Source organism: Stomoxys calcitrans, chromosome 1, assembly GCF_963082655.1.
Source record: "Stomoxys calcitrans chromosome 1, idStoCalc2.1, whole genome shotgun sequence".
Taxonomy (NCBI): domain Eukaryota; kingdom Metazoa; phylum Arthropoda; class Insecta; order Diptera; family Muscidae; genus Stomoxys; species Stomoxys calcitrans.
In genome coordinates this window covers 43,848,081-43,869,736 of record NC_081552.1, presented here as the reverse complement: position 1 = coordinate 43,869,736, position 21,656 = coordinate 43,848,081, and the positions used below count along the sequence as shown (strand labels likewise).

General features: G+C 37.5%; 1 protein-coding gene across 2 annotated transcripts in view; it reads left to right on the top strand.

The window, feature by feature from the left end:
* LOC106094747 (E3 ubiquitin-protein ligase RNF146) overlaps positions 1-14,145 on the top strand; it is a 57,305-nt gene extending 43,160 nt beyond the window's left edge. The window contains exons 6-7 of one of the 2 annotated variants that reach the window (XR_009396650.1): positions 13,242-13,433; positions 14,049-14,145. Coding sequence is in view for 1 of the 2 variants with exons in the window: in XM_059361241.1 (XP_059217224.1) it covers positions 13,242-13,360 (119 nt within the window). In the remaining variant the exon portion in view is untranslated. Of the gene's footprint in view, positions 1-13,241; positions 13,521-14,048 lie in introns of those variants that run through there. The other variant, XM_059361241.1, reaches the window with a different exon arrangement.
* The last annotated feature ends 7,511 nt before the right edge of the window (positions 14,146-21,656 follow it).

Here is a 21,656-nt window from a genome sequence, read left to right as displayed (position 1 = left end):
TGCAAGCCCCTTAGATCGACATTTGTTTTCTGGACATCTCTAAGCTTCGTCATCACTTCATCAACTTGGCGGGTGTGATTGATAATCATTGGTCCCAAAGGAAGCATGTTAAATTCTTCAATCTGAGCTAAGTCTGCTGTGAAATTCACTCTATCTTCTACATCTCGACTAGACTGGAGGCTTAACGGCGCAGTGATTGTTGTTCCTAGGGTTCTAACGGTGCAGCCAGGTTCCACTTCCAAGACGCCTTGCAGGGGTAACTCTATTATTCGTTGTGAGCGGCTCGAGCATTGAATATGTCCCGTTGTCTGGTTGAAAACTTTAAACATCCAGCTGTTTACTAGCGCCAATTTCTTCCAAAATGAATCCGCAGCAAAGTCATCAAACTTGCAGCTTGGTTTGATGCGAGGTTTTAGAGGAGATGTCTCACAAGATTGATCGTTAGCATCTATCCAGGGCCACCCTCCATCGCAGACGCACTCTTCATCGCCAAAGGTTTGGCAATTGTTTAATTCAGACTCCGAGAACAGGTGATAAGCGTCCATTTTAAAATTATAAATGATGTAATCACTCCGAAGGACTGGTATCAATCTTCTTCCTAGTCTCTCAAACGGCACGCCAATCATCTCATGAAGTTGAGACACCTGGTCACTAAACAGAGGAATCCAGACGGACACCACTAAGCGATTCTCTATGACCGATGCCTTAGCCTTTAGCAATTTATATATGCTGCGTAGCTGATTCTCTGCTGTTCCTGGTAGCTTCAAGTGGTCTGGAATATATTCCCGAATTTTATTTATCTCCTCTTGCAGTTGTATAGGCGTAATCAAGGACGGGTTTAATTTCCCATGATTAATATCAATTAACAACGCCAGCATTTGCAGTTGAACCCTTTCGTTCTCTTCTACTATAATTTGAAGTTCCTTAACGACCATAAAGAACTTAGTTGATTCACGGTATACAAAGTATTCTTCTTTCACTGTTTCCGTGATATTGTCTACCCGGTCTACTATACTTTTGAAGTTCTGATTAACTTCATCTGTAGTCCTGCGAAGAATGTTAATTGTTGACTCCACCACTGATGTTTGCTGCTTCACCAGAAACTTCAGGTTATACTGGTTATCTAATAGATTTTTCATGTTTAGCTCCATTGCCTTTCTATCCTCTGCATCCATAGTCCCGAAAAGAATGTGTTGAAGAGATCCGATGAACTCCAGTGGCGCGCGTTTCGACCTCTTGGTTATTAGAGGAAAGAGATACTTGTTCGTTTGTTCCATGTTCAGTAGCTGGCGTTCTATTGTATTCAATATATAATTACATTGTGGTTCGAATGTTTGCAGCTTCCCACAAGTCATCCTCATATCTTTCACCAAAGGATTTGCCTTCTCAATCACCCCAAAAAATGGCTCCATGTCATAATAAACAAGTAGATTCCATTTTGATGAGACAACATCCACCGATCCGACGTGGTCCAGGTAAATTATGGCAGATTCTTTAATTTCTTTCAACGAAGCTCCAATTTGTATAGGATCCGATCTAATGCAGCCAATATAGATTAAAAGTAGAGCCCAAATGTGCGACATTTTCCATCGTACCTTCTTCTCGACTCTGGTGTAGTTTACATGAGTCACATCCCGATTGTCCTGGACAGACGACACGTTCTCCAAAGGACATATCTTATTTACAGGTCTCTTCATTATATTTGAAGCTGTCTTTACCGTCACCGCTCGCACCAAGCTATCTTTACCAGGGTGAACCTGGGTAATCCTTGCCAAAGGCCATCTCGCTGGGTGCGTTTCCTCATTTTTTATAATTACCACCTGGCCTTCCTGAAGATTTTTCCTACTTGTCTTCCACTTATATCTTTGTTGCAATGTGACCAAATAATCATTGCTCCAGCTGCTCCAGAAATCCTTCTTCATTCTTTGCACCAGCTTCCATCTATCCAGACAACCAATAGCACTATCGTTGATTGACTCTGGCACCTCTATCAATGGCCGTCCAACCAAAAAATGACCAGGGGTAAGTACCTCCAAACCTTCGTCCGCTTCACTCATGCTGCACATAGGCCTTGAATTTAATATCGCCTCTATCTGAGCTAAAAGTGTGCTCATCTCCTCATACGTCATTTTGGTTTCTCCAATAATCCTTTTTAAATGATATTTCATCGATTTGACCGCAGCCTCCCACAAACCTCCGAAGTGAGGACTTGCTGGCGGGATAAAATGCCACTTAACTAAGTGGTTTTCTAAAACTTCTGCTAGAACAGCGTTCTGCCTAACGACTTTCAGAAACTCCTTTTCCAGACGACCGGCTGCTCCAACGAAATTAGTGCCATTATCCGAATATATATGTGCACTTTTTCCTCTTCTTGCAAAAAACCGTTTAAGGGCTGCCATGAATGCATCGGTAGTAAGGCCACTGACCGCCTCCAAATGAATCGCTCTTGTGGTCATACAAATAAACACAGCTATGTATCCTTTAAATGACCTTTGTCCTCTACCACTTGAAAACTTCATCGAAACCGGTCCTGCATAATCGACTCCGCAGTGATAAAATGGAAATGAAACTTTGACACGATAGTCTGGAAGAATTCCCATTAGTTGCTGCGTGTTTTGTTGCCTATAACGGATGCACACCGGACAGCTTCGTATAACCTTTTTTATACAGTTTTTCACATTAATTATCCAGAATTTTCGTCTCACGGTACATTCTACTAGGCGATTTCCTCCGTGCATCGTCTTGTAATGGGTGTCTCGTATAATTAAATAGGCCAGCCGTGATTTTCGAATGATCATAGGATGTTTTTGATCTAGCTGCAAATCAGAGTACTGAAGTCGACCTCCAACTCTTAAAACCCCCTCTTCGTCTAGGTACGGGTGCAAATTAGCCAGCTTGTGTCGATGATCCATCTGTCTGTTATCTCTTAGTTTTTGTACCTCACTTGGCCATTCTATCTTCTGATGACCTTTAACGATGTATTTCTCCGCCTTTAACAACTCCTCTCTCGTTAGATATGACGGGAAGGATCGGGTTCCCTTCAGTTTTTCAACAAACCGCAAGATGTAAGAGTAAACTCTTAGAAGTCTTCCATATGATGAATACCTTTCTATCAAATCGTTCAATAAGGTAGGTGCTTCCTTGGAAGCCGTGGAAGCGCATGTCTTCAATTCTGGAGGGGTTAGAGACCATTCCGCCTCCGGCAACAGCAGCCACTGGGGACCTTCCCACCATAGCTTTGAGTCTACAAGTTTATCTGGGGACACGCCTCTTGACCCCAAGTCTGCTGGATTCTCTTTTGACTTTACATACCGCCACTGCGCCTGAGATACCAAATTTTTTATGCCGGTTACTCGTGACCTTATAAATTTATCTTTGCTCTTGTTATTTTCAATCCAAGCAAGTGTAATTGTGGAGTCACTCCAGGCATAAACTTCCGATTCGGCTTTGACCACACTAATTATTCTATTTAGCAGCCTGGCCAATAGGAAGGCTGCACACAGCTCTAATTTCGGAAGCGTCTTTTTGTTTTTAATCGGGTTTACTTTGCTTTTTGCAGCCATCAAGGAAACTCCTTTATCGGTTTTAATATAAACCACTGCTGCATAGGCCTTCTCTGATGCATCCGCAAATCCCAAAATTTTAATTTTACTTTCGGATGAAGAGTTTAGCCATCTAGGTATCTTAACGTCTTGTAGAGACGAAATACGTGTCACGAATTCTTTCCAGCTGATCTCCAAATCTCCATCGATTTTCTGGTCCCATTGCATCTCTAGCAACCATAAACTCTGAATAAACAACTTCGCCGTTATTATGACTGGTGTCAGCAACCCAAGCGGATCAAATATTTTTGCTAGATATGATAAAGCCAGCCTCTTTGTTGTACTCTCCGCTGGGTATTCCGATATTTTAAATCGAAATTCGTCTTCCTTCGGTTTCCACTGAAGTCCCAGGGTTTTTACATTAGTGGTTTCATTGATGTTTATTATTTCGTTCTCCTTGTCTTCTTTCGATGATTTCACAATGTGTTCATTGTTTGAACACCATTTTCTGAGATGGAATCCATAACCCTCTAAGTGCCTTGATATTTTGAATCGAAGCTGGAGACACTCTTCTATTGTGTCTGCCCCCGTAAGAAGATCATCCATATAAAAATCTTCTTCAATTATTTGCTTCACCTTCGTATCCGCGCATTCTTTCGCAATCTGCATTAAGGTTCTTACGGCCAAGAACGGGGCACTTGCTGTTCCGAATGTCACTGTTGTCAGCTGATATTCTTTGATTTCCTCATTCCTATCTTTCCGCCACAGAACATGTTGATACCGCTGGCTCTCCTCATCCACCATTATTTGACGGTACATTTTTTCAACATCTGAAGAAATCACGAACCTTTTTAAACGAAAGTTGAGTAGTATGTCGAAGACGTCTCTCTGCAACCGTGGCCCGACATGCATTATGTCGTTCAGACTTCTTCCATTATTTGTACTCGCGGAACCGTCGAAAACCACTCTGACTTTCGTAGTCAGACTGTCCTCTCGAACAACCGCTTGATGTGGTAAATAATATTTACCGCTATGAATCTGTCTCACTGGCTTCATGTGCCCCAGTGCAATATATTCCTCCATAATTCTTGAGTATTCATGCTTCATAGCATTATCCTTGATGAGCTTTTTCTCCAGGCTAATGAGTCTGGCTGCTGCCTGTTTATACGATGTTCCCAGCTCTTTATCTTCTTTGAAGGGGATTTGAACTATAAACCGCCCTTCTTCATTTCTTTTCGTTGTAGCAGCATAATTATCCAAACATTTTTCGTCATCGTTTGTAACCATGTCCATATCCAACTCTTCAGTTTCCCAAAATCTTTCAATCTCTGTAGTGACATTGACACCTTTTTTCGCTACTGGGACTCGAATCGTTAATGGGCCGGACAACATTAATCCCAGCTTGGTATGTTGCCCCAACATTCCATGCTTCTTATGTATTCCGTTCTTTAGTATGTCCACATACACATCTCCGCCAAGCACCATATCTATCCTCTCGTTCTTGTAGTAGTTTGGATCAGCCAATTGAAAGTTTTTCCATACACCCTGGTTGTGTACTAACGAAGAATCCAAATGGACGGAAGCTAACGCTGGTAAAATAAGAGCTTCGACATCGAGTGAATAGTTGCTGGGAAATCTCGGATGGATCCTAACTTTTACTTTTGATTTTGCAACTCCCACCAAATTGTCACCTAGTCCATGCAATTCCATATTGGCCTTTTCTCGAGGGATTTGAAGTATCTGTGCTGCTTCTTCCCTTAAAAACGTTGACTGTGATCCTTGGTCCACCAAAGCTTTCAAGGTAACCATCTCTCCATGTATATTCTTGACCTGCACCTGAGCCGTTGCCAGTAGGACACTCCTTGTCCCGTTAGCAACACATGTAGTGGATGTCTTAGTTAGATGGAGTACCGAATGATGTTTAAACCCACAGGTTCCACATTTGATGGTACTATCGCATCTTGCATTCTGATTGTGGTTCAAGCATCTATGGCATATATTTTTTGTTTTAACCCATGATACTCGTTCCGCCACTGGCAATCTCAACAGACTTCGACATTCTTCCGTTAAGTGTCCTTGTTTTCTACAGTATAGACACGCACTTTTATCCGTATAGAGTGTCGTACTTTTCATAGGCTGCTGTTGCCGATGATTGTAATTGCTGCTGTACTTCTTTGTACCTGCTGCCTCCAAATTTTGATATCGTTCCTCCAAGAACTCCAAAACATCTTTAAGCTCCTGAATTTCTTTCGATTTCTTTGTATGCTGCTCGTATAATAATAAACCTTCTTTGTCTAGCTTACGGATGATTACACGCGCCATTACAGCATCCTCGATGTTGCATTTCATTGCTTTTAACCCTTGGACGCATTCAATTGTTGTATCAAGTAATCCTTTTACTTGTTTAGCGTTGATCTAACAATCGGTCTAGTATCGTTTGAAACAAAATTCTTTTATTTCCAAAGCGTTGATTTAGTATCTACCACGCTGGCTGGTAATTGCTTCCATCTGCCGGTAAATGTTTAATTACTTTTGACGCTTCTCCTTTAATATGAGCTTTCAGATAAAACATTTTCTCAACGTCCGATAAGCTCTCGGCATCATGTACGAGCTTCTTGTATAAATCATGGAAAGATGGCCATTCTTCCACGTTACCGTAGAAGTCCGGTATTTTTATCTCCGCTAGTTTTATAGGACATCTCTCCTCCTTACATTTGTCCAATCTTAAGATCAGCGTTGTTTTACTTCTTTTGTAGAGGTTTTCTACTTCATCAACTTCTTTAGTGATGTCTTCGTAAGACCCCTCATGGTTGATAGTGAGTTCCCATAATAGATCATTAATTTGATTCATCTGTGTTTCCCATGATCTTTTTGCTTCTTCCAGCAAGACTTTAATATTGAGTTGTTCCAACTCTAGTAGTTCTCCTACTAACTTTCGAATAAGTTTTCTTATTCTTTCCTTCCTTTTTCCCGCTATTCTTTCCTTCTCATTTTTGGACTCCCCATTTTCCTGCGGTTGGATTTGTTGTAATTTCAACCCCGACGATTCAGTTTTTCCAGTTTCCAATTGGCTGGCTGCATCCTCGTTCGTCTCTAGGGCTGCACAGATTTCCTCCACCAATGAGTTCACCTTCTCATAATACTTGTTTTTAAAGTACGGTTCCTCGGTGATACCCAATTCGGTTAACTTCGTGTGGTTATTTTTGAATTCCTGCCAAACTTGCCCCAACTGGGCTTTGCAGGTTTCCTTAGCCACACTTCTTGCGGTTTCCTTAAGGCAGCTTTGCTTCAAATTGATGATATATTCACCAATCTCATTTTGACGCTTGTATAACTGCTGACGAACCATTTTACTTTATTTGTAGTTTTGTTTGTTTATTTTTTTTTTTTGATATTTTTATTATGTGTTTTTTTTTTTCTTCTCGTTGTCTAAAGCCACGAGAACGCTTCTTCACTGTATTTCCACTTTTTAGTGGATTGTGATTTCTATTATTATTTTTCTTCTCGTTGTTTAAAGCCACGAGGACGCTTCTTCACAGAATTTAATTTTTCAGTGGGTGTTAAACAATTTTTATTAAATTGCTTTATAGGCCTAGTTCCATTGAGCTTCTTACCTCGGGTGGGGAATAACTCAATTTTACGAAGGACCAAATGTTGAGCTGAATCTAAAACGCACTTCTCTGATGCTAGATTTATACTGACCATTTATTTTCAAATTTCCTATCACTACAATAAATGAAAATCTTAAAACTAAACTAGAACGAGATACCAACGCAGTGATATCTCCGTTTCTCCTTATCTGATATTTTACGATCCTAAGTAAACACACACATGCATTTCTTAGACTCATTATCTATTCCCTTTTTAAAAGTACACATGCAGGGTTTATACGGCTGTGCGTATTGGTTTTATGAGATAGGCGATCGTACAAATAGACCCTAAACCGCACACAGACTCTATAAGATAACAACGCGTGGGCTATGAAATGCTAATGCGTTATCTCTCATGTTCAAAATAAATGTATTTTGAACATCCAAAATTATCAAAAAAAATTGTTAGATTATCGGAAATTGACAATTGTGATTATAAGGTTGTCGAAATTTTTTGAGTTATCGATTTTGATCGAGTTATCGGAATGTATCGAGATATTAAAACCTAACAATTTATCTTATCGAAAATTAAGAATTTATCGACAATTAACCATTTATCGACAATTAACAATTTATCGAAATTAAGTATTTATCGGAAATTAACAATTATTGATAATTAACAATTTATCGAAAATTAAAAATGTATCGAAAATTAACAATTATTGATAATTAAAATTATCGAGTAATTGAAATTGTCAAGTTATTAAATATTATGATTATTAGGCTGAAGAAATGTTTTATCAAAATTTATCGAATTTATCCAAAATTAACAAATTTATCGAAAATGAACGATTGATCGAAAACAAATAATTTATTGAAAATGATTGATTTTCGAAAAGTTTTAAGCAATTCAATATTAAACAGCTTAAGACCAACTTTCGATTTTTCTTTTATAAAAGAATTGTATACTTGTTACTGGAATCGCCTAAATTTATAGAGTCCACATAACTTCCCGTGCAAAGTTGTCCTTGATTACCAATAACAAAAACCTATAATAGTACTCATTTTAATCATAACATTCACTAAATTGTATTCGGCAAAACATGCCAAGAACCAAGAGTCTAAAAAAATAAATCGAAGATTAGTGAGTTAGCACCATGTATAGAATTATTGAAATTAATCGATAGATAATTTTCAAATCGAATTATTGAAATTCATTGAATTGTTGAATTTATCCAACCGTGATTTGTCGGCGTTTATCGATATACCGACATTTATCAAGTTATGGAGAATTTGTCAAGTTATCCAACTAAATAGATTTGTCAAAAATGACCGAGTTGTTGAATTGGTTTTCGGAAATTAAAACAGCTGCAAAAGATTTTTCGATTTCCTCTATATAGAGAAAAACATAATTTATCGAATATGGTCGCTTATCGGAATTCCTTTAATACATGCTAATAACAAAAAGTGTTTAAAAAATTAATCGAAAATTTATGAAATATCACAATTTATCGAGTTGTTGAAATGTATCGATGAATCGAAAATGATCGAGTTATTGACATTGGCGCCTATAAAGATACTGACATTTATCTCGTTATCTCCAATTTATCAAGTTAATGAATTAAATTGAGCATCAAAACTTTTCGAATTGTCAAAAATTACCGAGTTATTGAAATTGCCGTGTTTCTGAATATGAAACATCTATAGTCACACCTGTTTTGCTATCTCAAAAGAACTAAACCTTATAATTTCACATTTCAGTGTTGTAAAAAATGGTACTTAATTTTTAAGTACGTTTAATTCAAAAATAATACTAAATCAAAAAGGTATGTGATGACAGAGTTGCCACGCATCTGTAATTCATATTTCGATTTTCTGTATATTTGTTACATGATATATCGAATATGGCCGCTTATCGGAATTCCTTTAATACATGATAAAAATCAAATGTGTTTAGAAATAAATCGAAAATTAACCGACATTTATCACGTTATCGCAAATCTATCAAGTTATCGAATTTAATCGAGTTATGGAAATTATCAGGTTTCGGAAAATAATTGTAGCTAATCAGGGTTCTTTTAATGCTGCTCATAGTTATCTAGTCAGAATTTGTTTACTAAATGGCAAGAACATCAGAAATTTTTTTCAAATTTGTTCAACTCACTAAAGCTGACGACATTGTTTGGTATGCCGCAATATAAAACATCTATACAAGGTGGTGTCGCCCAAATCCATTCGCACTATGCTATGGATCTCACATCACTAATCGTTATGAGAGAAGTTTCCACACTGTTCCCAGTGCAATTTTGATTCGCGAATTTGTTATACAAAGGTGAAGATGAGATTTGCGTGTTATCGAAGTTTTTCGAGTCTTATCGAAATATATACAAACCTATCGAAAGTTATCGACACTTACTGAATGCAATTTAAACTATTGGGAAGTTATTGAAAGTTGAAGTCTTATTTTGAAATCACCTGAGTTTTCCCGGTAATAAATAGCAAACACTGAAATTTGCTGTTATCGAAACATATTGAGTCCCTTTAAAAAGCAAGAAAAAAATCAAAGTTATATAAGGTCTTATGCGAATTTAGTCGGCAGTCCCCCTTTTGTCTTTCCTGTTTTTTCTCTGTCTAACAAGATCTGAGTTATTGATTGTTATCGGTAGTTATTTTTTAAACTTTCCTACATGTAAGATGACAACAAGATTTTTAATTTATATAGATCTTTACTTTTAAGATACATTTAGGTTTTATAATATATCTAAACATAAAAATATTTATATTCTTTATTAGTATATTACATTTAATATTTTTTGTAAATAATATTTTAATTTATTATTTATCGTTTTTGATATGTCTTCATTTTGTCTTGAATTAATTTATTACTTGTACTTACAATAATATAAAAAAAAATTGGCGCACGTGAAAATCGATTGGAAAATAGAAAACATTTTCAAACTTTCATTTTTACACAAAATTTTGTCGATAGCCAAATTTTTTTTAATAATTTTTTGATATATCTCCAATGTTCGTCCTCAGGGATTTGGATATTGCTAGGGAGAAAATTGACTTTTTTACCACCGAGTTACTGTTGGTGGTGAATTTGGCGAATTACTGTTGTAAAATAACACCACGGTGAACAAATCATTTGTCTTTGACCGCAATTTTCATATCCCTGAGGAGAAACATTAGAAAAATCTAAAAAGAAAAAAAAAATTAAAAAAAATAAAGTTAGACAAGCTTCAACAAATAAACAATAAAATGTCTATATACCCATTTTTTTTTAAACAAAAAACTTTTTTTTGTTAATTTTTCACATTTGGCTTAAAGTCAGACAAGCTTCAGCTAATAGACATAAATAAAATAAAATGTCTATATACCCATTTTATAAAATTCAATTAAACTGAGCCAATTGCATTTTAGGTGTGCTATTTGTGATATAAAATAATGTATTATACCCTCCACCATAGGATGGGTGGTATACTAATTTCGTCATTCTGTTTGTAACTACTCGAAATATTCGTCTGAGACCCCATAAAGTACATATATTCTTGATCGTCGCGACATTTTATGTCGATCTAGCCATGTCTGTCCGTCGGTCTGTCGAAAGCATGCTAACTTCCGAAGGAGTAAAGCTAGCCGCTTGAAATTTTGCACAAATACTTTATATTAGTGTAGGTCGGTTGGTATTGTAAATGGGCCAAATCGGTCCATGTTTTGATATAGCTGCCATATAAACCGATCTAGGGTCTTGACTTCTTGAGCCTCTAGAGGGCGCAATTCCCATCCGATTTGACTGAAATTTTGCACACAGTGTTTTAGTATCACTTCTAACAACTGTGTTAAGTATGGTTTAAATCGGTCCATAACTTGGTATAGCTGCCATATAAACTGATCTTGGGCCTTGACTTCTTGAGCCTCTAGAGAGCGCAATTCTTATCCGATTCAAGCTAGCCGCTTGAAATTTTGCACAAATACTTTTTATTAGTGTAGGTCGGTTGGTATTGTAAATGGGCCAAATCGGTCCATGTTTTGATATAGCTGCCATATAAACCGATCTAGGGTCTTCACTTCTTGAGCCTCTATAGGGCACAATTCCCATCCGATTTGACTGAAATTTTGCACACAGTGTTTTAGTATCACTTCTAACAACTGTGTTAAGTATGGTTTAAATCGGTCCATAACTTGGTATAGCTGCCATATAAACTGATCTTGGGTCTTGACTTCTTGAGCCTCTAGAGAGCGCAATTCTTAACCGATTGGAATGAAATTTTGCACGACGTGTTTTGTTATGATATCCAACAACTGTGCCAAGTATGATTCAATTCGGTGCATAACCTGATATAGCTGCCATATAAACCGATCTGGGATCTTGACTTCTTGAGCCTCTAGAGATCGCAATTATTATCCGATTTGCCTGAAATTTTGTACAACGGATCGTCTGATGACCATCAACATACCTGTGTATTATGGTCTGAATCGGTCTATAGCCCGATACAGCTCCCATATAAATCGATCTCTCTATTTTACTTTTTGAGCCCCCAAAGGGAGCAATTCTTATTCGAATTGGCTGACATTTTACACAGGTCTCCAACATATCATTTAATTGTGGTCCAAACCGGACCATATCTTGATATCGCTCTAATAGCAGAGCAAATCTTTTCTTATATCCTGTTTTGCCTAAGAAGAGATGCCGGGAAAAGAACTCGACAAATGCGATTTTTTTGGCCCCCACCATAGGATGGGGGTATACTAACTTCACCATTCCGTTTGAAACACATCGAAATATTGGTCTAAGACCCAAAGAGGGTCCATCGGTCTAGGACCGATAGAGAACTTCATCGGGTCAATCCGGTACGTACAACCGGCTGCCATGGGACAATAACTATGCCGAGTATAGTCAAAATCGGTTCATAAATTGATAGATAGCTGCCATAAGAACCGATCTTGGATCTTGACTTTTTGAGCATCAATAGAGCGTAATTATTATCCGATTTAGCTAAAATTCTTTTATTTTGACTTCCAACAACTATTACCAAGTATGGTCCAAATCGGTGCATAACCTGATATAGCTCCCATATAAAATGTTCTCTCGATTATACTTCTTGAGCCTATAGAGGGCGCAATTCTTGTCCGATTTGGCTGAATTTTTGCCAAATATGGCCTGAATCGGTCTATAATCTGATATAGCTTTCATATAAACCGATCTCGCGGTATTACTTTTTGAGCTTCTATAGGGCCTAATTCTTATTCGATTTGGCTGAACTTTTGCACAATGACATCAAACATCCAAACCAAATATGGTCCGAATCGGTTCATAACCTGAATGGTTCCCATAAAAAGCCAATTTTTATCCATTATCCTTTGTTTGCCTATAAAGAGATTAGGTTAGGTTAGGTTGAATGGGTTGCCCACCAAAAGTGAGTACACTCGGAGGCCAGTTTGACCCATTTTGCTACCCTCGAGAGAGAAAGGGAAGAGAAGGAAAGTGTGAGACCTCGGACTAGAGGTTATACACGAATAAAAGAAATGACATGAGGAGTGGAGAACCCAAGCGGGGGGGGGGGGGGGGGGGGGGGGGTGAAGAACCGCCGTCCCTACGCAAGCACCACCCGTCGGAACCATCCTGCTCCCTCAAAAAACCTCCACTCCCCAGAAAGGAGAGCCAACGTCTCTGCAGACCCGGACAGGAACACAGCAAGTGCTGAATAGGCTCCTCCTCATCCTCATCGAGGAAAATCCTACAGTGGCCTGTCAAGGGGTCATAACCCTCGTCCTCGTTTGTTCGATGGCCGGTTATAGCTCGACAAATGGCACGTAGGCGAGCGCGAGCGCGGGCGCGGGCAAAGAATCTGGCAAATGCGATCCATGGTGGAAGGTATATGAGATTCGGCCCTGCCGAACTAAGCACGCTGTTACTTGTTTTATTTAATTTTAAAATTTTTTTATTACACTTATTTTTTAATTTTAGTAAATTCAAAAGTATATTAACTATTTATATAAATTTTCATATAATTTTTATTTCATTAAAAAAAAAATGAATATATTTTTTTAATTTTGCCAAAAAAATCATCTTTCATATTCCACTTTTTTTTTCTCCCATTCACAGTTTTCTTCCTTGATTACATGCACTCATATGACATAATTGAATCGGCCAAATATTCCCTTACCAAATATCTATACAAATTCTACGATTTTTATACCACTTTTATTTTACCACGAATTTGAAATTTATAATCCAAAGAAAACGACTGCAAGCAATTGAAAACAAATGAAATTGAAGGGAAGAAGAGATTCGTTCGTAAGTTTATAACTCACTCCTTATTTTTGCTCGATGGATGTGTGTTTTTTCCAATTTTTGTCTCAATTAAAAAAAGGTTTCTTTGGAGTTCTACAAATGATAATATTGGGTTGCCCAAAAAGTAATTGCGGATTTTTCATATAGTCGGCGTTGACAAATTTTTTCACAGCTTGTGACTCTGTAATTGCATTCTTTCTTCTGTCAGTTATCGGCTGTTACTTTTAGCTTGCTTTAGAAAAAAAGTGTAAAAAAGTATATTTGATTAAAGTTCATTCTAAGTTTTATTAAAAATGCATTTACTGTCTTTTAAAAAATCCGCAATTACTTTTTGGGCAACCCAATATTTTCCAAAGGTTTTGTTAATGAAATTAACCTGCATGGTATTATAAGAAAACCATTGGTAAATAAATTTCTTATGATTTTATTCAAAATTTCTCTCCACCTTCCTTAGATTCTGAAGCTCTTTTCATTTCTTTTGTTTGGCAATCATATTCCAATAACCCTTTATGTTTCTACGCTTAAAACATTCTCATTCATAGTTTTTTAAGTGCATATTCTCTATATATAATTATCATACAAATTAATTTGTTTGTTCCATTTTGTTTTTTGTTCTAGTTTGATTTTCTCTTCAATAGTTCTTTAAGTATCGTACATGAATCGCGTATGTAATCAAATAAACAAAATCGAAAGAAAAATGTTTAATTCAAAGTTTTGCGCATATTTTTTTTCAAACTCCAATAATTTCGTTTTTTTCCCAAATATGTGTATCTTAAAACCAGCATAAAATGCGATAATATAATTATAACTAATTTAATAAGGCAATAAAGAAAAAAAAACATATTTTATTTATTAGTCCTTTTCTTGATTTTGCATAAAGAAAAAATAAAAAAAAAATTAAAAAAAAAAATGAAGTAAAAAAATGCTTTTTAATAACTTTAAAAGAGGGTAAGGCAATATAAACAAGTAAAAACGTGCAAAGTTCGGCCGGGCCGAATCTTATATACCCTCCACCATGGATCGCATTTGTCGAGTTCTTTCCCCGGCATCTCTTCTTAGGCAAAAAAGGATATAAAAAAAGATTTCCTCTGCTATTTGAGCGATATCAAGATATGGTCTGGCTTGGAACACAATTAAATTATATGTTGGAGACCTGTGTAAAATGTTAGCTAATTCGAATAAGAATTGCGCCCTTTGTGGGCTCAAGATGTAAAATAGAGAGATCGATTTATATGGGAGCTGTATCGGGTTATAGACCGATTCAGACCGTAATAAGTACGTATGTTGATGGTCATAAGAGGATCCGTCGCACAAAATTTCAGGCAAATCGGATAATAATTGTGACCTCTAGAGGCTCAAAAAGTCAAGATCCCAGATCGGTTTATATGGCACTTATATCAGGTTATGAACCGATTTCAACCATACTTGGCACAGTTGTTGGATATCATAATAAAATACTTCGTGCAAAAATTCATTCAAATTGGATAAAAATTACGCACTCTAGGGGCTCAAGAAGTCAAGACCCAAGATCGATTTATATGGCAGCTATATCAGGTTATAAACCGATTTGAACCATACTTAGCACAGTTGTTGGATATCATAACAAAACACGTCGTGCAAAATTTCATTCCAATCGGTTAAGAATTACGCACTCTAGAGGCTCAAGAAGTCAAGACCCAAGAAGAATTTTTAATAACACAAGGTAAATCATTTATAAACAGATTAAAAAGAATTGAGCCTAAATCACTGCCCTGTGGAACATCGGATTTTACAATAATTGACTTAGAAAAAGAATCGCGGAAATGTACATTCTGCACACGTCCAGATAAGTAAGAACTAAACCAGTTGAATAATACAGGAGAAAACTCGATTTTACCGAGCTCAAACATTGAAGTTGGTATGTATAGCATCAGTCTGTTTCCTCTGGCTATATTCATCATTGACAAGAGTTACTAACTGTAAAACATTTGTAACGGTTGATTGAGCTTTACGAAACCCCTGTTGCGCATCTGAATAAATTGAAGAAGTTTGATGGCAGATAATCTTTTCAAGAAGTTTTGGTATAGTACTTAACTTTGCAATGCCTCTGTAATTTGATACATCGAACCTACTTCCAGATTTAAATAGGGGAATAATAAAGGATTTCTTCCATAGTTCAGGTACAAGGCCTAATTTTATAGATCTATTGAAAATCACGTTTAAAGGAAATTTAAGGTGATTAGCGCAAAATTTAAGTACACTAGCGGGTACCCCATCAGGGCCTGGTTTAAAACAGCATTTTAAAGATTTCAAGTTCTTAGAAACGGTTATTTTATAGTTATTCGAGGCACACTTATTAAAGAGGATTGAAGGATCTCGTACGGATATTCAGATTTTTTGCAAACATGTTTCTTTATTTCCTTCGGCGATTAGTGAACCATGTTTAAGGGTGTTTGGAAGAGTGCAACATCTTTGCTTCGAATTAACAAATTTATAAGATTTTTTCGGATCTGATTTTACTCGTTGCTTCATGGAGCATAAATAATTACAGTAGGCAATATTATTTTCGGTGTTATATTTCGACATAGAAATTGAATACATGGAAAAATCCGTAGAAGAACCAGACATTTTGTATTTCTATTCTTAAGTTTGGCATGTTTAGGAGTATTCCAAGGAGGTCCAGTGAATGTCCCTTTTGAGATTTTGGGAATAAAACTAGAAAAACCTGCAAATAGTGTATCATAAAAATTACGCAACACCTCATGAAGATTATTCGATTTTAATACATCCTCCCAAACGATATTGGATAAAAGACTATTCAATTTTAAATAATCTGTTTTAGGGAACAAGTAAGCTCTATCGGTCTTGACCCCTTGCCTCTTGGGTTGATGAAGAGATGCAATCAATATTTTTGCATAAATATTGGGTTGCCCAAAAAGTAGTTGCGGATTTTTTAAAAGAAAGTAAATGCATTTTTAATAAAACTTAGAATGAACTTTAATCAAATATACTTTTTTACACATTTTTTTTTATAAAGCAAACTAAAAGTAACAGCTGATAACTGACAGAAGAAAGAATGCAATTAGAGAGTCACAAGCTGTGAAAAAATTTGTCAACGCCGACTATATGAAAAATCCGCAATTACTTTTTGGGCAACCCAATAGTTGGGTGAAACTTGTCTTCTGGTAACATAAGAGGATTACAAGAATTAATGCAAACATCATGAAGCTGATTAACGAAAATGAGATCTAATAATTTGTTCTTGGTATTGAATATACGGTTCACTTGAAACATACCATAATTAAGCAAAGGTTCAATTTTATCACTACTCATAACATTAGCAAAAACAGGTATGAGAACATTGCTGTCAATCTGTCGATTAAACGAAATTGATGGTAAATTGAAGTCGCCAAATGCAAGTAAGAAATCAGAGGGTTTAGATAACTTAAAAACAGATATCATAGCAGATAAATGACTATCATAAATAGTAGAAGAAGAATTTGGTGGGATGTAAGAGCATGTCACAAATAAAAACGAATTCAAGGAAGATAATTTGGTGTTAAGCCCTCTAACATTCTAATAAAGTACAGATAAAAAATCTTTAGGTGGAGTAATTAGTTTTATGAAGCTTCAATTGAGGATGAAGGTAAAACTACAATATCAGATCTTGGTTTGACTTTATAAATAAATTCGTGAACAACGGTTGAATATGTGGTGAATCCAAAAAGTTGGATCCACCACCTGTTCAAAAACGTCTTCTTCCGGTACCAATATTTTAAATGAGGCCATTCTACGCTTTTCAGCAAATTAAAATTTTATAACTTCAACATTTTTGTTCAGTTTCCATTTTACGTGCGATATGATTTCATCAGATGATGTTTCACTAGCGAAACGCGAAGCAAAAATAATAGTATTTTTCGGTACAAGAATTTTTAGCTGTCCAATAAAGTAAGATGTTCCGGGAGTTGTAGATGGTATTGTACCAGGTGTCGTAGCAGGAGAATAGAATATATTGAATTCAGAAGGCATTGTGTTCACTGCATCCTTACCATTTGTGATGAGGTTTGCAGTTGGATATTGAAAATGTGTAGAAGTGCTATTTAAGGCGGCTCCAATTGCTTCAACCACGTTGATAGAAGGAACTAAAATTGTAGATTTAGTTGAGACGATATTATTGATATCAATGGTTTTTTTTTTCTTTTTCTTTAAGAGTCGAAAGGTGAATTTAGATATTTCTCAAGACAAGCGGCATTAGTGAACATTTCTTTATATTTCGCAAATTTTTCAACAACCATATTAAGTTCATTACTTATGACTTCAAATTCTTGCTTTGTATTCTTGAAAAAGGTGAAAAATTCGGCATCATAAATTTTACACTTTGGACAGCACCAACGAAGTCTTATCCGATTTTGCTGAAATTTCGCTCAATTACTTCTCCTATGACCTTCAACATATATATGCCAAATATGGTTTGAATCGGTTTATAAATTGATATAGCTCTCACTTAAACCGATTCCTCGATTTAACTTCTTGAGTCCCAATAGTGCGCAATCCTTATACGACTTTGCCCAATTACTTCTCCTACATACTCGCTAGCTATGGTCTCAATCGGTGTAAAACATGATCTCCTGATTATATTTCTTGAGTCTTATCCAATTTAGCTGAAATTTAGCGCAATGTCGTCTTCTAAGACCTCCATCAAACATACCAATTATGGCCTGAATCTATTAAAGACCTAATATGTAGCTCCCATATAAACCGATATCCTGATTGGATATCTTGAGACCCTACAGTGCGCTGTTATTGTCTGATTTGGCTGAACATGTGCTCAACTACTTTCCCATGACTTTCAACAAACGTGCCAAATATGGTCTGAATCGGTCCATAACCTGATATAGCTCCCATATGATGTGATCTACCGATTTTACTTTATGAACCTCTATAGGGCGTAATACTATCCGATTCGGCTGAAATTTTGCACAATGACTTCCACTTTGGTCTCCAACATCCTTTTTGCCTACAAAGAGATGCTGACAAATGCGATCAATGGGGGGGGGAGGGTATATAAGATTTGGCTCGGCCGAACTTAACACGCTTCTACTGGCTTTGAATTATAGATTGCTCAGGTTTTTAATTACCCCATTTTTCCGTTACGCTCGTTGGTTGCCTTTTTAATTCCATAGAAAAGATAAACACAGCCATCGTCAGACCTTTTTTGGGACTATTTTTCTGTATAGGCTGTACGTTTGTGTTTGTCGCCTACCTGTTAATCAAATGGGCATCCATTGGATTGTCTGTCTGTCCATGATCTGGCATTTATGCTCTTCTTGTTATTATGTATGTGAGGGGAGCTGTTTAGACTTCATAATTTATTGATTTCCACAAGTTGTTGGAGGATGACTCATTCGTTGTTAGCCGGTGAATATGATGGTTGGGTGAATATTGAACACTGAAAAAAAAAATTTTTTGAGGTAAGCATTTGTGATGAGGTGGAACAGCTGAAGTCTAATTGGAGGAGAAATGAGACATCGCATGAGTCAAAAACAATTCAAAATCTCAAAAGTGTTTTTTTCCGGGTCAGAAATTCCTGCGTCTTTCAACCAGCGCTCGCAGGAAGAATGTGTGTTCCACAATGTCTGCAACTTCTGGCTCCTCATAATTGTAACTGCTAGAGGAGCATTTGCCCATTCCATACAGGTATTTCCGGAAGTTACCACGGCCTGTCAGCATCTGGGTAACGTTATAGTTGACATCGCCGTGCTTCCTATCTCTCCACATCCGTACATCGGAGCGTCCACCTGGCCCGATTCTTATTCGTCCACTTTTGTTGCCATCGCTCGATAGTCTCCTCTCGTATGCTTGGAGGACGTCAGACCATCTGAGGCTATTGAATGCGGCCTTGAGTAGTGGTTCCTTTGTCTAGCCGTCTCTACTATCTCCACCACATCTCTAAGAGCTCCAATTGTGAACTTTCCTGTCCGAATGCCAAAAGCTTGCCGGCCGTATCCAGCATACAGAGTGGCCTATATGAGGATGGGGTTGTTGGATCATGGATGGATTTTGTCTCTTCTATACCTCCGGAACCCTTCAAATAGGCACTGATTAAACATTCCTAGAAGAAACTCCGGTCTGTTTCCAGCTATCTATCTGATTACGTCGGCCGTTATTCCGTTGGGACCGAGGCGCTTTTCTGCTCTGAAGGCTGCGTGCTGCATTGCTTAGTTTTTTGAAAAATAGAAATTTGTTGAATTTTAATAAAAAATTTCAAAATTTGGGGTTTCTACAAAATTTTTCACAAAAATGAATCTCGAATTTTGGTTTTCATTTCTCTTTTAAAGTTCGATTTTTTTTAACGATTTTACCTGTTTTTTGCCCGCTCTATTGGCCCAAGAAGTCAAGTTCCAAGATCGGTTTATATGACAGCTATACCAGATTATGAACCGTTTTGAATCATACTTAGTTGTTGAAAGTGATACGCCCTCTAGAAGCTCAAGAAGTCAAAACCCAAGATTGGTTTACTTTACTTTAATTGGCTATGACGGAATATTTGTTCCACTAGCTGAACGTAGAATAGTGTTCCTCGATCTTCTGCGTTCATTCTAAAATCTCTGACACCAAGTTTCGACGTGTCTCCTCATCTGCTTTCACAAGTACCAATGCTTCGGAACCATATAACAGCCCGGGTAGTATCAGTGTCTTGTATAGTGTAATCTTCGTCTGTCGAGAGGTGGTCTTGTTTCTGAACTGCTTACTTAGTCCAAAGTAGCAACTGTTTGCCAGTATTATTCTTCGCTTAATCTCAAAACTGGTGTCATTCGTTTCGGTCGGACCGTCTCAAAGTTGTGGTTTCCAACTTTCTCCATTTTCTTTATCTGCTCTGCTTTTCCAGGATTTGGCGCAGTGTGAGTATCTGGTCCAGGGTGGATTTATCAGATCTAAAGCCGCATTGATAGGGCCCAATTATCTCATTGACTTTAGGTTATAACCTTTCACACAGTACGCTCGAGAGTATCTTGTATGCGATGGGGAGGAGACTTATTCCTCTGTAGTTGGCACACTCCGTCTTGTCTCCTTTTTTGTGTACGGGACATAGTATGCTGAGGTTCCAATCATCGAGTATGCGTTCTTCTAGCCAGATTGCCCAGATAAGCTGATGTATTCCCCTTATTAACGTGTCGCCTCCGGTCTTAAATAGTTCAGCGGGTAACCCGTTGGCTCCTGCTGCCTAGTTGTTCTTTAGTCGGGTCACTGCTACTTGGACCTCATTCTGACTAGGAGGTAAACATTCCATACCATCATCAGGGATCCTATGGGTGACCACCATTAATGACCTATTACGGATGCTGACTGAGGAGGGATTTGAACCCGTCTGCTACGCAGACAATGTTGTAATACTTCTAAGGGGCAAGAATCCGAACGAGCTATGCAGAAGGGCCGAAAGGGTTTTGCATATGGCATATGACTGTGCTAGACCCAGAGGTCTCAATGTTAACCCAGAGAAGACTGAAATATGCCTGTTCACGAGGAAGATGAAGGTGGGCCAATTTAACGCACTACGTTTCCTCAACAAGACGATTTCGATATCTTACAAGGTCAAGTACTTAGGTGTGACCTTGGATAGGAAACTGAATTGGAAGTGTCATATTCAGGAGCGTACTGAGAAGGCTCACAGATATTGGGCACTATGTAGGCGGGCCGTAGGCTCGAAATTGGGCCTGAATCCGAGGATAGTCCACAGGCTCTACAGGAGCTTGATTAGACCAATACTTATCTACGCCTCAGTAGTTTGGTGGACTGCTATGGAGAAAAAGTGCAACATAAGGATCATACAACAGGTTCAAAGAACATGTTGTGTTGGCATAGGCGGAGCGATGAGGACCACGCCCACTAGGGCACTGCATACTATTCTATATATCCAACCCATTGACATACAGATAATGTGTGAGTCGTTGATATTCCGCGGATAATAATTATGTCCCTAGAACGTACATGAAGGGCACTTTGGCCATTATCCACAGGACATAGTGTATGTTAAGTACATATGGTTGTCTTAGGGAGGTCTCTGTTATCAGTGCCTTGTGTGTCTTTGTGTTTCATGGTCTTCTTTCCTTAGTAGACCCTAATAAAACGCAGCGGTATATCTTTACTTAGGATCGCAATAGAATATTACCCTAAATGCTTGTGCGTGTGGCAACCATATGTGTGCGTAAGTGCATTTAGGTTAGTCATAAAATTAGAAGATAAGGA